Source organism: Haplochromis burtoni, unplaced genomic scaffold (assembly GCF_018398535.1).
Source record: "Haplochromis burtoni strain Fernald_Lab_line unplaced genomic scaffold, NCSU_Asbu1 Contig_582, whole genome shotgun sequence".
Lineage (NCBI taxonomy): Eukaryota > Metazoa > Chordata > Actinopteri > Cichliformes > Cichlidae > Haplochromis > Haplochromis burtoni.
In genome coordinates this window covers 40,943-55,742 of record NW_024582943.1, presented here as the reverse complement: position 1 = coordinate 55,742, position 14,800 = coordinate 40,943, and the positions used below count along the sequence as shown (strand labels likewise).

At 41.0% G+C, this 14,800-nt stretch overlaps 1 protein-coding gene across 2 annotated transcripts; it reads right to left on the bottom strand.

The window, feature by feature from the left end:
• Positions 1 to 1,045: 1,045 nt before the first annotated feature.
• Positions 1,046 to 13,778, bottom strand: fbxo8 (F-box protein 8). 2 transcript variants are annotated; one of them, XM_005948184.3, is made up of 8 exons: positions 13,391 to 13,778; positions 12,455 to 12,557; positions 11,553 to 11,636; positions 9,465 to 9,609; positions 9,229 to 9,355; positions 6,121 to 6,239; positions 5,458 to 5,654; positions 1,046 to 3,505 (listed from the first exon to the last, which is right to left on the bottom strand). In XM_005948184.3, exons 2-8 carry the CDS (start codon positions 12,555 to 12,557, stop codon positions 3,318 to 3,320), a joined length of 963 nt encoding a protein of 320 aa, XP_005948246.1. In that variant the 5' UTR covers positions 13,391 to 13,778; the 3' UTR covers positions 1,046 to 3,317. The 2 variants fall into 2 exon arrangements, with proteins under 2 accessions (XP_005948246.1, XP_005948247.1); XM_005948185.3 differs by lacking the exon at positions 13,391 to 13,778 and adding an exon at positions 13,022 to 13,370.
• Between the last annotated feature and the right edge of the window lie 1,022 nt (positions 13,779 to 14,800).

Below are 14,800 nucleotides of genomic sequence, written 5' to 3'. Positions count from 1 at the left end.
ACATTAAGTTCCTTCTTTTAGCAATCAGTTGTGTTGGCACTGTATGAATATAGTCACACATGCACAGCAGTAAGTGTGCCTACATGTATGTATGGATGGGAATGTGTCTGTAGCCCCCGATCTTTAATCATTTGCAATGCATAAAACAAATCGCAGCAGGGGACAGGTTGTTCTACGTCTGTCTCTGAATCACACACATCAAGTATCTGGAGTCGAGATTGAATGTTTTACCTCAAATACGGACACTCTTACACACTCCAGTTATTTTTGAGTTTGAGGAAGAAGCCGGTGTAATGAGTCATGACCTTAACAACCACATATCCTAAGGTTAACTTTAACTGAAGCCTGAGCTTTGCTTAACAGAAAATGACGACCTTGCAGAATCTAAACCTAACCTTTTCTGGTTCTCACCAGTGTTTATACACAAAGACGTGTTGCACGTGACCTTTGTACACTCACTGTCCTGTTGCATTTTTTATTGTCAGTCCCATTATCATGCTCTCGCCCTTCTCTCATTTATTCTTAATGCCAATGAGTTGCAGACAGCTTGCTGCTCGATTAGAAAGCTTGAGAACGTGGAGCATTGCTCCTATCTGATCCCCATCAGGTTTTTCATAGCTGTGTAAGTGTTTGTTGGGTTTTTGGTTTCTATTAGTCTACGTCTGACAACCCAATGTGTGTCTGGTTCATGATTGGTTCACGTATCGCTGGAAAAAAATAAATCTTTAAAGGTAAAATTTATGAATAATAATTTTAAAATCTGCTGAATTAAGAGGTTTACTTTTAAGTTATTAAATACTTTTCCATACTCCATCTACTCTGTTATACGCCTGCTAAGGTGGCAACTCATCTGTGACTTTGATAAATCACTTAATGTCATTTACTTGGTAATGCTAGCTGAGTTTCACACCAAGCACAGGTTGTAACTGATCTCAGTGCATTTAGCTGTGCATGTGCAATTCACCAGAAAAGCAGCTGCCGGCATCTCAGCTTTGCACAGCTTCAGTCGTTGTTAACGAGATGGACACAGAGAACGCTAGCGTAACATAAGGATTCACGACAGCACGTCTGATATTAAAGGAGAGAGATCGCTTTACTTTCGTACGTTTTAATTTAGACAAGAGGAGCATTGCTTGTCTCGCTTGCTCTGAGGGATTGCCACAAGTTTCTCCCTTGGTTGAAACTCGTCAGGAAAATAAAGACACATCCTTGGAACAAGTTCTCAGTGCATTTTGACTTTCATAGCATAAGAACACAGAAAAAAAACAACAATAAAGATTTCATAATTTAAACATTCGTGTCAAATGTCTGAGTGATAATGATCTAAAGAAGAGAATGAGTTGGACAGAAAACAGAACCAGTATCTTTTGACTGTTTTACAATACCCCCACTGCGATCAAATAAAATCAAACCCTTAATTAAACCACAGAAAATGTGTTGTTGCTATGGTTACATTAAGTGAACGCTGTGATCCCTTTAGCTGCAGCTACATTCTGGCTGTTGGCACTCGCTGTTAGAAGCTACGAGCACAGAGTGAGTATTGTGGTGGGGAATAAAGAGAAGAAGAGAGAGCAGAGAGAGACAGGAAGCACGCTACAGGAGAGAACCAGAGTTTAATCACTGCTCATAATTAAATACAGAGAGGTGAGTGAAGAAGAAGTGCTCCGTGCATCATGGGAAGCCCCCCAGCACCCGAAGCATATTGCAGCACATCTACAAGATGGTTCAGGTCACCTGATTAAAACTTTACTTTTAGTAAAAAGTAGAATGAGTATCTGTATCCACAATCAATCCATGTCCTCCCTATTGTAGTGTTACCTTACAAATCCATCAATAACAGCTCAGACACCGTGCAGCTAGTTAGTATAAATAGAAAGCTAAATAAAACTTGAGAGCATCGACTCACTCTCACCGACCTCTGAAAGCACGGGACTGCTTTTGCAGGGGTTGTGGTGTTACTGTAAAACAGAATTACACTACATGTGATTAATGTCACAGAACAAAGTGGAAGACTTTTTTGTTCAGGAAATAAAACTAAACTGTAGCCGTTGGGCTAAACTCTGTTCAGGACACAGTTTTATGAACGCCCTAAATCATATTTATACTCTGTTATAAATGGTATTTACAGAGTTCTGGCATCCACCCCTGTTCAGGAGACAAAGACCCAATAAAACTCCTCTTTTCTTGGCTAACATTATCTCCTTCTACACTTGATTTGAGCTATTTTTCTCTTAATAAGCATCCATCTCCATCACCACCAAGCCACTGCTATGACACGTTTTCTTAAATCACATACTCACTTTCAACTAAAAGTAACTAAAGATATGCATGTTTATTAGCTGTTACTAACAATCAACTGTATTGCAATTTGCAATATTTAAAATTTACAACAGCAGCCCTCCTGCAACAACAAGATTCTCACACATTCATTTTAAACTACATCTGGATGTAGAGTGTCTCAATTTTCTTTCATTAATATAATTAGAAAATCTTTCCGACTTGCAGCAGGAATCCTCTGTTTGACTTCAGCGTTGCCACAGTAGTATTATAGTCTCCATAACTTGTGTTTGTTACAGATACTGCAGGTAAAACCCTGTTACATGGCATCGTTTAGTGTTCATGTGTACTGACTCTTATGCCTCAGGATGAGAGCCCAGTGGTTAAATTATAGTTCGGAGGGTTTTGAGACATATTTAGGCTTATTCAGCAAAGCAGTTTCAAAAACAGTCTCCAACTGATCTACTAGCCATAGTGTCCATACGGCTGATCAAGCCTACTGTTTATAGCATGGGCTCAACTGCTTAACAATTAATATTCTTATTAAACTGATGGTATGTTTGATACTGTGTTAGCTCCATTTAATTTCGTGTGTCACTACCAACAAGAGTGAGCCAGGCTTCGTCCTGCAGCTGAGAGACGAGCAGCGCTTAGCTAAACGGAATCAGCAGAATTACCCTGACATCTGAAAACAGACTGAAGACGAAGCTTTTCCTGCTCTTCCTCCACCATCAGTCAGTAGTCCCTTTCAATCAGTGCAGTGTCTTCGTGGCTCTGCTTCAAATCTCCTCCTCTGCAGTGACTGGGTTTTAAAGAAATTAGGTTCTTTCACATGTCAACATTAATTTTTTGGTAGCGCAGCGTCTCTCGCAGTGGAGTGACAATTTTATTTGTTTCTGATCTTTCCAGTAAGACTTAGCCGTCGTATTCCTCGTAAGATGTGAAAAGTTGTTCGACTCCATTTCTGTGGTGATCCATACTTTTAGACACGAGGCCGGTTCTTATTTTTTCAGTGCAGTACGGTCAGCTGACAGTTGGAGCTACGCAGCAACGTGGCCGATCAGGTATATGTTATCGTAGAGGTGGCCTACGAAGTCATCCGAAACATTGTGCGCTGCTCGTCGTGTGTTCCTGATAAACTCCCTCTTGGACATTTTGTTTTTCACGTGTGGGCTGGTGAGGTCGATGGAGAGCAAGATAAGGCTGTAGCACAGCACATACACAGCATCTGCAGAGAGAAGGCACCAGATTGGAATTGGAGAGAGGAACAGAAAGTGGAAAAACTCGTAAATCTGAGTGATTTCTACTACTAAATAGCTCTAGAGCATTCTTGTTTCCAAGACTTTCCAGAGGAGACAGGTGGTTAGATTACCAATTCCATGAAAAGGCAGTAATCCATCCCTCTCTAGTCTTGGGCTCTAAAGTGTCAGAATGATCCTGCTACAATTCCTAACCACACAAGCAGTTCAGACGAGTTAGCAATAATCCAGAGAGGCATTGGTTTCTCTATGTTCTGCTGACATTAACAAAGCCTTTGGTAAATGCAGGGAAAGAATAAAACCTTCTGACATCCTTATTATGTGGCAGTGAATGAGGTTTTCATGTCATGTCTGCATACTACAGTTTGTTGTTACTACAGCAGGACGATGAAAATCACACTCCCTCGACATTTCTGAATCCGAAAAACTGAAGCTTCCAGTTTTACTCCTATTATCATTTATCTGTTTCAGAAATCAAATACAAGACGGTTCGCTGTCAATGACAACATCAGTTTAACAGTTCTGGCAAAAACAAAATATCCACGAATGTTAGCATCTTAGTGTTTGCTGGGCATCTCTTTAATGCTAGCACCACAGAAAAGGTTTTACAGAGAGTTGTGTGTGAGGGTGGACATTATGAAAGGACTTGGACTGACAAGGCAGAGAGATTATTAAGATGGAAAAGATGTGCAGCAGATTAAGGATAGCAGTGGCTATGTGCTAACAGGTAAAGATAGTGTGTTGAGTAGATAAAAGGAGTACTTTAAGGAGATGATGAACACAGAAAATGAGAGAGAGGAGGGCGGATGGAGGACAGAGTGAATGCGACAAAATCAGGGCCGCTATGAAGCAGATGAAGAGTGGAAAGGCAGGTCGTTCAAATGACGTACCGTGTCTTATTTTGGAGGAGTTTTTGATCAGACTATTTAACAAAGGATGGCTGAGGAAGGGTACTGGTACAGTGTTTCCAAAACAAGAGTGATGTGCAGCAACTACAGAGGGATAAAGCTGGTGAGCCATCTTCATGCCAAGAAAGAGCTCTACAGATGCAAATGAGATGTTCTTTGAGAGGGTCAAATGGAGCTGCTAGGAAATGTGTATGAGGAAGTCAGAAAATCAGAAGCATAAACAGCTGGGGAAGGATAGTAAGGAAGTGAGACAGTGGTGAGGTGTGCGGTCGGAGTGACAGATGGATTCCAGGTGGTTGTGGAATTAAATCAGGGATCAGCTCCGAGCCCCTTCTTGTTTGCTATGGTGATGGACAAGTTGGCAAATAAGGTCAGGCAGGAGTCTCCATGGACTTTGATGTTTGCAGATGAGAGCAGGTGAAAGAGAGCTTGCAACAGTGGAGCTATGCAGGAGCAAGACAGAATACACTTGTGTGTGTGAGAGGCAGGCGGGTGCTATGGTGAACACAGAGCAGAAAGAGTGAAAGGGGATGAATTTAAATATGCTGGGTCAACAGTTTAACACGACGCACAAGAAAGGTAAACAAGTGCACGCAGGGTGGAGTGGGTGGAGATGGACGTCAGGGTGATTTGTGACAAAAGGAAGGTTTACAAGATGATAGTGAGACCTGCTATGATGAATGGTTTGGAGAGGAATTCAGAGAAGCAAGGATTAGATGGTTTTGGGCATGTTTAGAGAGGGGATAGTGGACACATTGGACAAAGGATGTTGAATTTGGAGCTGTCAGACATGAAGAAAAGAGGAGGCCCACAGAGGAGAGGACATGCACGGGCTTGGTTGGACAGAGGAGGATGCGAGGGATACGGTGAAATGATCCTATGTGACAAGCCCTAAAGGAAGCAGCTGAAGAGGAAGAAGACTATCTTCTATCAAAGAGCCATCTCGAGGCCCAGATACACTGGTGACACTTAAGTTAACTCCTGTACTTAAAGCAGGAACACTAAGTACTAACCAGGACTGAGGCCCAGCTCTCGAACAAGCCCAGGGTTACAGGTACAAAACCTGTGGCTGAACTTGGTAATAAGGGTTTCCAGATATTCTCCTCTCTCCTCGGGCGCATGGATGTGTCTGAAGAAATCCCTCAGAGCATTGGGGAGAAACTGGTTACTGAAGTTATGGAGCTTCACCAACTCATCCAGGACATCCCGTCTGCCCACACAGAAACATACAGTCACACAAGCTGCAGTCACAGAATAGCATACAGATACTATCTTTATTTATTTAACCTTTATTTATCCCACTGAGATTCAATTTGTCATTTACAAGAGAGACTTGTTCCAGACAAAGATTAAAATATCTATACTAACATGAAAATACATTTAATAGTTAGCAGTAAAGGCATATTTATATATTTGGGGATAGTTAGGACCAAATGTATTTGGACACAGTAGGTTAACGTTTTCCCTCTGAGCACCATCACACTGGACTGCAAACTAATCTATTATGATGTGACTGTCTCTAAACATTCATGGACCAAGTGTCAACCTTTCAGCTTAACAAACTGTTGTGAATGTCAAGTGAAGAGTGGTGTGTGTGTGTGTGTGTGTGTGTGTGTGTGTGTGTGTGTGTGTGTGTGTGTGTGTGTGTGTGTGTGTGTGTGTGTGTGTGTGTTAACCTCTCATCCAGATAAATCCTTAGCATCTTCCAGTTGAGCCGTCTGGTGTAGAAAATAAACTTTGCCAGCTCAGTGGGGTGATCCACTAGTATACCTTTGGACATGAAGTAACTGATACCCTACAAACACAAACACAAAGAGGAAAATGATGCTCTGAAATAGCAAAGACTTGTAGGACTAAAGTTAGAATCTAGACACTGACTCAGCGACTCAGGGAAAGGGGACGTCTGCATCTCAGGGTCAGACACAGAGAGCCCGCCGAACAGAGAGGCAGCTCTAAAACAAATGCTTCCCAAGAGAAAACTACAAGTTGTAGCCGACAAATTCTTTTACTGTGAGCGGCAGCGTCTCCCAATCTACAAAACACTATATACACATTATATGGGCGTGGTGACAGTGTAACGACAGCTTGCCCCTGTGCTTGACTGTGGGGATGGCATTCTCTGGATCATACTTTATTACTTATTATTATTTATTATTGTTGTATTATTGTTGTACACCCTCTACCTTACAATACAAACTGCCTAGAGGTGACTGATGTTGTGATATTTTAATATAAATAAAACTGAATTAAATTGAAAGGTCACTGGCAAACTTATGACGGGCTAGCACATGTGCCTTTTTGAACAGACCTTTGAGGCGTCGCAAGTAACATTTAAGTAATCACAGCGCACTGTGTTACCAGTGGTGTTCTTGGTGACTGTGGCCCTAACTACTTTCAGTTTTGGGTCGACCCACGACTTTTCTTACGATCATCCTCTCTCCATGAGGTAAGATCTTGAAGGAAGCTCCATACCAAAGATGGTCATTTTATATTTTTGCTATATCTAAACAACCGCACCAACAGTTGTCACCTTCTCAATGAGCTTTTTGCTGATGGGCTTGTAGCCCAGTGTAGGGCTTGTGCACGTCTACAACCTTGTCCATGACATCCTCTGACTAGGGATGGACATCGAGAAGTAGTGCAAGTGGTAGTCCAATTCCTTGGAATTGTCAGTCTGCCTGCGTATTGATTCTGCTTATCGGTTCTTGCACTCTCACTACGATTAGCTGATTTCAGTTCGTGTGTCGGGGAAAGGAAAATAGTGGCACAGTTTATAGTGTGGATACGGACATTACTTTTATTTTTTTTGCACAAAGGGACACGAGCGCAATGGTAAAGTAGAGACTACTTGAGGACAGAAACAACAGCACAATGTTGCTAACACAACATGCACCTGCACAGACAGCATGCTAAAGCTAAGCTAGCCAATAACCCACAATGACACTAACGTTGAGTAAATGCTGACCCCAGCCCAGCGCCGTCATTTGCGCTGCTGAACTACAAGAGTTACCAAACTGATGAGCAGTCAGGTTGCTAGTTTATTTTGTTATGCTAGCAATCTCCCACTCTAGCTTGTTGATCAACCAAAGACCTAAACAGAGTTTTCATTCATTTCAAAGCCTGATGCTTAGCCTTGTCCACCCCTGTTTGACAACGCAAACTCAATTTTGACCATTCGAGAAAAAATTACCCATAATCATCTCACAGATGTAACATTATCTACAGCTATTTTCAGCACCATTGATATTTATTTAGAGATTTTTCTTTCTGAGTTAACTTCAATAATTACTTCCTCCAAACCATCAACGTGTCTTTTAGACCCCATTCCTACAAAACTGCTCAAAGAAGTCCTGCCATTAATTAATGCTTCAATCTTAAATAGGATCAACCTATCGACTCAATTGGTTATGTACCACAGGCCTTCGAGCTGGCTGTAGTTAAAAAGCCATCACTTTTAGCCACTTTTTAGCCATCACCAATTATAAGTCAGTCTCCTTTCATATCAAACATCCTTGAAAGAGTAGTTGTCAAACAGCTAACAGATCATCTGCAGAGGTTTATTTGAAGAGTTTCAGTCAGGTTTCAGAGCTCAGCACAGAAACAGCTTTAGTGAAGGTTACAAATGATCTTCTTATGGCCTCTGACAGTGGACTCATCTCTGTGCTTGTCCTGCTAGACCTCAGTGCAGCGTTCGATACTGTCGACCATAATATCCTATTAGAGCGATTAGAACATGCTGTAGGTATTACAGGTACTGCACTGCAGTGGTTTGTATCATATCTATCTAATAGACTCCAGTTTGTGCATGTAAATGGAGAGTCCTCTTCACACACTGAGGTTAATTATGGAGTTCCACAGGGTTCAGTGCTAGGACCAATTCTGTTTACATTATACATGCTTCCCTTAGGCAGCATCATTAGAAGACATAGCATACATTTTCACTGCTATGCAGATGACACCCAGCTCTATCTGTCCATGAAGCCAGATAACACACACCAATGAGTTAAACTGCAGGAATGTCTTAAAGACATAAAGACCTGGATGGCCGCTAACTTTCTGCTTCTTAATTCAGATCAAACTGAGGTTATTGTACTCGGCCCTGAAAGGCTTAGAAATATGGTATCTAACCAGATTCTTACTCTGGATGGCATTACCTTGGCCTCCAGTAACACTGTGAGGAACCTTGGAGTCATTTTTGACCAGGACATGTCCTTCAACGCACATATTAAACAAATATGTAAGACTGCTTTCTTCCATTTGTGCAACATCTCTAAAGTTAGAAATATCCTGTCTCAGAGTGACGCTGAAAAACTAGTTCATGCATTTATTGCTAAAAACTAAAAGCTCCTTGAAAAGCCTTCAATTGATCCAAAATGTTCCAGCAGGAGTACTGACAGGGACCAGAAAGAGAGATAAATATTTCTCCTGCATTGGCTTCCCTTCACACAGATGCTGTTCATTTATTTGTAAGTGAGCAAACCTACAAATTCAGCAGGGGATCAAATACTTATTTCCTCCAGTGTATAACTGTATCAACTGTTATCACTGAAGGTTTAGACAACAGACTGCAGATGCCCCAAATCCAGATGTGCGCATCAACCAATACTGACCCTTTGACTAAATCATTAGGTCAGGTGAAGGACGGGGATTAAGTTATTTTGTTCTTACACTGAAATCCTGGAAAAACTAACATATTGGCTGGCAGGAGATTTGATGGAAACAAAAGAAATATTCACAGTTGATGCGTCTCTACTACAGATCGTGGGTGTAACTTTATATATTACCTCCTGTGGGTTAGCATTGAATGTCAGGCTGCCTTCATCTAGCTGTAGGTATAGTCTTCTATATGAGAAACCAGCAGGAAGCCTTCTGTTGTAGATGGAGCAGTGGCCCCAAGTGGACTTACATAGCCTGGAGGAATTGACATGGATTATTAAAAAAAACAAACAACATAGACATTTTTAACACTTCTATTAAAAATGTAATTAGCACAAGAAAAAACCGAGGTGAAGTGGCTTACCCCTGCCAAAGATATTCATCATTTCCCAGACCCTGCCACACACATCCAGCCAGGCACAGATCAGTAGCATTCAGGTATGACAGTATGGTGATGCCCAGTTCAGGTGGCAGCATCTCCAAGTCTATAAAACCATGAGGTTCCTTACCTACCAAAACAGGAGAGACAAAATAGACAGACGTATTCAGATTTAGTTGTAGCATTTTTCTGTATTTGGTTGCACTGCGTGCTTTTAGAACATATGAGCTGTGAAATGGATGAAGACGTTTGCATAATTTGCTCTGTTTTTCGATTTGCATACATTTTCTTAAGCTGCAGTGTGTTCAGACCTCGGGGCCAACTAAGAGACCCCAGTACCAGGACTTCAAAATGCAAACTGACTTGAAGCACTGTACGCGTACTTTGTCCTGATTTTAAGTACATGCTAAAAATCAGAATCAGAACACTTTATTGATCCCTGGGGGAAATTATTTTTTGTTACAGTGCTCCATTATAAACCAACATTAAGACAAGACAGACAATACACTAACTAAGAATAGTACAATATATACATATATACACATACATACATAAGTCACTCATAAATAAATAGCTGGAAAAGAAACATGTGTAGCTGTAGCAGCAAACAGTGTGTTAGGTGGATGCGTTGTACAGGGAGATGGCCACAGGCAGGAAAGATTTCCTGTGTCGTTCAGTGGTGCATCATGGGTAATCTCAGTCTCTCACTGAACGTGCTCCTGTGACTGACCAGCATGTCATGGAGTGGGTGGGAGGTGTTATCCAACATAGTCTTTATCTTGGACAGCATCCGCCTCTCCGACACCACCTTGAGGGAGTCCAGCTCCATCCCCACAACATTGCTGGCCTTACGGATTAGTTTATTAAGTCTGTTGGCATCTGCGACCCTCAGCCTGCTCCCCCAGCATGCAACAGCATAGAGGATCGCACTGGCCACAACAGACTCATAGAAAATCCTGCAGCATTTTCTGGCAGATGTTGAAGGACCTCAGTCGCCTCAAAAAATAGAGACGACTCTGGCCCTTCCTGTAAAGTGCTGTGGTGTTTTTAGCCCAGTCCAGTTTATTGTCAAAAAACTCATTTACTAAGCAGAACTCATGGCAGAACTCATGGCCAAACAGCTATGCCTCTCACTAATTACACCCAAATTTCTTGGAAACCTTCGGACAGCATACAATCCTTTCCTACAATAGAATAGGTACAGCCCACCAGCCTCACCTAATGGCAAGATCCAGGTTGAAACCCCAGATGGAGCCTTTCTGTGTGGCTAATAATCAAGTTGGATGAAAGTATTTATCTCTTTCTTAGGTTTAACGTCCTGCATATGAATCAAAAGTAATAGCCTATTAACTATAGCTATTCTGATTATGTACAAAATGTTAAAAGAAGCAACTAAACAGTACTGAAGTGGAGATGAAACACTACATTAATAAAGGCATCGATTTAACATTATATGTCAAGTTGGCTTTAAGAAATAAGTGTCTAAAGTTACATGTTTAGTACAGAGTATGATGTCATTGGGTTGTTTGGTTGCTGCCAATAGACTTTGATTAGTTTATGTTGGAGCAACAAGCTGTAGTTACTGACACTGTTTGATTGTTTCTTGTTTAGTTAGGTTTATCAAGTGGTGCAATCAACTGACAGAGCAGATGTCTGCAAGATGCGATCAGCATGGTTTTATTCAATAAAGCTGTCCCTCTTCCAAACAGTTTACAACATAACAAGTTAGTACATGTGCATCACAAGTCTTTTACCCAAGCACGATCATGTCAGAGGGGGACCTGACTGATGTGTGGAATGGACAATGTAACAAACACACAAACAAAAATGGAGCCTCAAAGGACGGGATGCTACAGAAACCTATTTCCTTGTTTTAGTTTAGAAATCCTTATCTCACATGATCTCACCGAGTGGATTATTTCATAGTGAAAGTGAAGAGAAGTGAAGCCCAAATGTAAGTAAACGAGAATGAAGGACTTTTTTCTCCCTGGGGACATGGTCGCAGATGTTTGGATTCCCGACAGGCATGAATTGTTAATACAGATTGCATCGTGTGTGTTTGTATGTTTATACCGCCACTGCGTGTTCTCAGCAGATGATAGATGTCAGGCCGATAGCAGTGCTGTGGAGCTCTTTTCTGGGAGCCTGCATCTCTCCCTGGGTAAAGAAGAAAATGTTTTTCTATTCAGTCGCAGACATTGAAATTCACCTCGAGGAGAAAAATGAATCATTTTCTGACTCTAAGCTTCACCACTGGTTAATTTTTTTCAGTGGATTTGGTAGAAACTGCCAAAAGTTAAAAATAAACCTAAAGAGGAGAGGATAAATCCAGTTAGCTGTCAGTTCAAATGACAGCATGTGTAATTATTGTACATGGCATAAGAAACTCATTAATGCTTAATAATATATACAGATTTAGGAATAAATAAATATATGCTGAATATATGCTGAATTTAGGGCTGCCCAGCGGTGTGGTGGTTAGCACCATCACTTCACAGGAAGAAAGTCGTTGGTTTGAATCCAGGAGCCCTTTCTGTGTGGAGTCTCTCCCCTCTCTGGCCACACTCGAAAGACGTGTAATTAGTGAATTTAAATCGGCCATGAGTGTGACAGGTTATCTGTCTGTGTTAGCCTTGACAGATCAGTGACATGTGCAGGGTGTGCCCCTGCTCTTCCCCTGTTACAGCTGTGACAGCCTCCCCACCCCATGACCCTGGACTGAGCGGAAGAAAATGTATATTTTTGATTCATTATCTTCACATATAAAACTATTACAAATAAGAGATAGTAATTTAAATTATATTATTCAGAGAACTTGGCTACATCTATAAATGACGCCGCACCCTGGATTGCAGTCTAACACCGGGAATATTTATATAAATTACACCAGAACGTTTCAGTTTCAAACTTTCAGTGAAATATAGAATTTCCATCATTTCCGAGTCAATTCTGTTTCCTGCTCTGAAGCAGAGTACCTTGCTCCTGTCGTCCCCCTCCTCTCTCAGCCAGTCGATCAGCGAGCTCTTCCTGAAGCTGCTGCTGTTGTCTGGGAGGCAGCCTCCACAGTGCCTGACCCATCTGTAACAGGAGGGAGACACTTAGATGATATAAAGGAATATGCTACATATGCTCCACTTACCTGTGTGAAAAATAAAGTAGTAGACTACATCTTTTTTGTACAGGCATGTTTCTTCTTTGCATACTTTGACATGACATTAAATACATGATCAATGGATGTATACAGTGAGCACTGTTCGAGGCAACACTTGACCATTTACTTTATGAACAGGGGTCATACTTTTTAGATCAAACCTGGTTATTAAAAAAAGCGAGATTATAAGGGTTAAGACTGAAGCAAAGTAATGAGCCGCTGTGTCCCGTTTCATGTATGAAAAAGCCTACGCAGCCACCAGAATCTGACAGCACTCTAACTGCTTCAGAATAAATAACGATCACCGACACAGGCCTACATTTAGCAGACACTGTCAGATCCACAGAGCACACTTGCTGCTAACTAGCTTCAAATTTGGCTTGTTCGGTACCTGCGTGCCAACAGCAAGGAGACAGCGGCTAGTCTGAAGGCCGGTCAAACGTCAGCTGTTTTACATAAACAACTTCCATTACACTGTTGTAAACATCAACGCTGGAAGTTCCAGCCAGCACGGTAGTTTGACTTGCAGACCCGCCCTCCCTTCAATACCACTGGCCACAAAATCACAGTAGCATTGAACCTCTTAACCCATTGGTTGAACTGTCTTTCACTCTTGTGCTAGTCTTTCAATTCATCAAGTTAGCCTACCAAGATCGTTTAAGTGCACCGAGGACACAAATGCGTTCTCTTTCTTTACATATTAAACAACATATTAAAGAACATATGAGTTCGTCACAGAAACGTAAGTGGCGCTACCAACCTGACTTCAATGATTCCTCTGACAACCTGACCTGCGCACAATGACAGCTGGAAGCGCGAGTTCCTTATTATCAAACGTATGCTGTAGTAATTTCATTAAGCCGAGTACAGAGAACAACAGGTCCTCCGGTTCAGCAGAGCCCTTCAATACAGGCGTCTACCAACTGAATTATGTTTCCACTCTCTTCTTCCTGTCGGCCCTCCCACCTTTTCTATCGCGTCATAACTATAGACAAAAAAGGTTGAATCGAAAGAAAATGTGTCTTCCCCCGGTTTGTCTTTATCAGTGGATTAAAGTTTACGTATTTAACATGAATGTGATAAATAAGCTTTAAAAACAAACAAAAAAACAAAAGCAGAACCAGCGTCTGCGTCACTGACGTAGACAAGGCGCACAGACCCAAGAGCCAATCAGCCTGCTTTACAAGTCGGATCAGGGGACAGTGGTTAATGGTTAATTATTGGATACACCTGAAAGCTCATAATAAACGTCATCCTGTTAAGAAAGTGCTTTGGAAAAATGAAAGGATTAAAAAATAGTTTTGGGTGGGTTGGTAGAGTATTTCAAGTATATAGCAAAGAATTAGGACCCATGGAAATACACAACTGTAGACATCAGATATTAAAAAGAGAAGAAATATAACAGATATTTGTTAAGAATTTTATAACAGAGTAGAGATGAAGTAGAGTGATTACTTGCAGATTTATACAGATGGATCGAAAGAGCCAAAAACTGAAACAACTGGTGTAGCAGTAGTGGCTCCTGAATTATAAAATAAAATATCAAGATTTCAAAAAAGAACATCAATTTCGTTTTTAGTATATGTGGTGTAGAATTATGTGCCATATTATTGAGTGCGTGGAAGATAGTAGAATTACGAAATTAATATTATGTAGTGATTCATTGTCAGCATTGTTGAGCATTGAAATATGAAGTACAACTAATCGCCAGAACATTGTGTGAAAAAAACAAAAATATAGCAATAATGTGGACTCATGGATGTATGTATTTAGCGTAACAAAAGAGCAGATAAGCTGGCTAAGGAAGCTATTACAAGAGTAGATATTTTAGTAGATATATTAGTTTGAAAAATAGTACATTATGAAAAATGGTGTGGAGTAATGAGGTAAAAGGTAACTGTATAAAATACAGTTGGAGTTACAAGACAGAGGGATAAGTAGGCGGGAGGGGATAATAATAAATAGAATAAGAACAGGTCATTGCTCTTTGAATGGCACTCCTTTCAACATGGGGAAACATCTAGCTGGTTTATGTAATCAGTGTAATGCTATAGAAACAATATTAGCTGCCGGAAATAAGAATCAAATCAAAGAAGAATATCGAGTGTAGAGATGGATACTAACAGGGAATTCAAGTTTGAGAATGTGGTTGCTCAGTTAAATCATGATG

Excerpts from the sequence above, each read along its gene's own strand:
- fbxo8 (XM_005948184.3), bottom strand. The coding sequence starts at position 12,557 with ATGGGTCAGGCACTGTGGAGGCTGCCTCCCAGACAACAGCAGCAGCTT. Across the intron at positions 11,637-12,454 it reads AGGGGGACGACAGGAGCAAG|GGAGAGATGCAGGCTCCCAG; the intron begins GTACTCTGCTTC and ends TTCTTTACCCAG. Across the intron at positions 6,240-9,228 it reads TCAATGCTAACCCACAGGAG|GGTATCAGTTACTTCATGTC; the intron begins GTAATATATAAA and ends TTGTGTTTGTAG.